The sequence below is a fragment of the Crocuta crocuta genome, unplaced genomic scaffold, assembly GCF_008692635.1.
Source record: "Crocuta crocuta isolate KB4526 unplaced genomic scaffold, BGI_CrCroc_1.0 C28854606, whole genome shotgun sequence".
Taxonomy (NCBI): Eukaryota; Metazoa; Chordata; class Mammalia; order Carnivora; family Hyaenidae; genus Crocuta; species Crocuta crocuta.
The window spans coordinates 1-1,612 of NW_027550606.1; the positions used below are offsets into that span (position 1 = coordinate 1).

The window sequence follows — 1,612 nt, forward strand, 5'->3', positions numbered from 1 at the left end:
CTGCCTGTCTCTCTGGCACCTCGGGAGGCGGCGGCGGCGGCGGCGACGACAGCTACCCCAGCAGCAGCAGCAGCAGCAGCAGCAGCAGCAGCAGCGAGCGGTGGGAGCGGACGGCCGTGACGATGAAGTGCAAGCCGAACCAAACGCGCACCTACGACCCGGAGGGGTTCAAGAAGCGGGCGGCGTGCCTGTGCTTCCGGAGCGAGCGCGAAGACGAGGTGCTGTTAGTGAGTAGCAGTCGGTACCCGGACCGCTGGATCGTGCCTGGCGGGGGCATGGAGCCCGAGGAGGAGCCGGGCAGTGCGGCTGTCCGAGAGGTGTTCGAAGAGGCGGGAGTCAAGGGGAAGTTAGGCCGGCTCCTGGGCATTTTCGAACAGAACCAAGACCGCAAGCATAGAACGTACGTGTACGTACTGACCGTCACAGAGATTCTGGAGGATTGGGAAGATTCGGTTAGCATTGGGAGGAAGCGAGAGTGGTTCAAAATCGAAGATGCGATCAAGGTTCTCCAGTGCCACAAGCCCGTGCATGCCGAATATCTGGAGAAACTAAAGCTGGGCGGCTCCCCAACCAATGGAAACTCGGTGGCCCCGTCTCTGCCACAGAGCGATCCCTAGTATGTACCGCTCCTGCACAGACTTCTGCTTTCCGCCTACCTTAGAATAAATAGTGCCCGGAGCACCTCTGCTGCCTAGTGAGGTCTCTCGGGGAGGAGGGGGGCTTCTTTTGTTTCCTTGGCAGACCTCTGAATCACGCTTGCAAACTGTCTCAGTTGCCAGGCACTGTTTTCAGACAATTTGCACGTTTTTCAGATGCTTTGAAAATCGCTGCTTCGTAGGACTGTAACAGATTTCGGTAAGCCTAAGCCACGTGGGTTGTTTTGTTTTTTTTTTAAGGTCCCTTAATTGCTCGATCTGCTCTAGAGTGTGCGTGTGTGTGTGTACACGTGTGTACACGCTGTGCGTGTTTTTTTCCGTTTCACACACGTGTGTATGTGCATGTGTGCATGTTTGGTACCATAGCCTTGCGGTTCGTTTTGTAGTGAAGGCCTTTTATATCTAAACATCTTGGCGGTGTGGCATCTTTATTTTTTTCTTAACTTGCTTTCTCATTCACAGCATTAGCCCTTGCTAGCAAGCCCTTCTGTGATGGCATAGTCATGGAGTTTTAAAAAATATTTCAGAAATTTCACATCTTGTGGTTCGGTCTTTCCTTACCGGGCAATAATTTTGTGTTCAGTGATGTGATCTAATTTGCCCTTTTCAGAAGTTTCTTTACTCATAGGGACATAATTTGATTTTCAAAAAAAATTTCACCAGTGGTAATTTTTTGATGCTTATTTGAAATGGACATTTCCCATATAGCGCAATGTACTTTAACAAAATATTACTTTAGACAGTGAATATCTTTATTGGGAAAGTATTGTTAGCCAGACACATCCTGATGTGTACATATTATCATGAAAACTGTATTCGTAGAGCGTGATTTAGCCTGTTCAACTTCCAACTCCATTGCACATTTCTTAATACCCTAGAATAACCATGGTGCGTTCACTCAATATTAACTAGTCTTTGAAAGAAAGTTATTTCATATATTTGAATTGAGTGACATT

The 1,612-nt window shown here is 48.3% G+C and overlaps 1 protein-coding gene across 1 annotated transcript; it reads left to right on the forward strand.

Moving 5' to 3' along the window:
• The first annotated feature begins 18 nt into the window (after positions 1–18).
• Positions 19–685, forward strand: LOC144219108 (diphosphoinositol polyphosphate phosphohydrolase 3-beta). The gene has a single exon (XM_077749068.1). The coding sequence runs from the start codon at positions 123–125 to the stop codon at positions 615–617; it is 495 nt and encodes a 164-aa protein (XP_077605194.1). The 5' UTR covers positions 19–122; the 3' UTR covers positions 618–685.
• The last annotated feature ends 927 nt before the right edge of the window (positions 686–1,612 follow it).

Coding starts and splice junctions, on each gene's coding strand:
- LOC144219108 (XM_077749068.1), top strand. CDS start 123: ATGAAGTGCAAGCCGAACCAAACGCGCACCTACGACCCGGAGGGGTTC.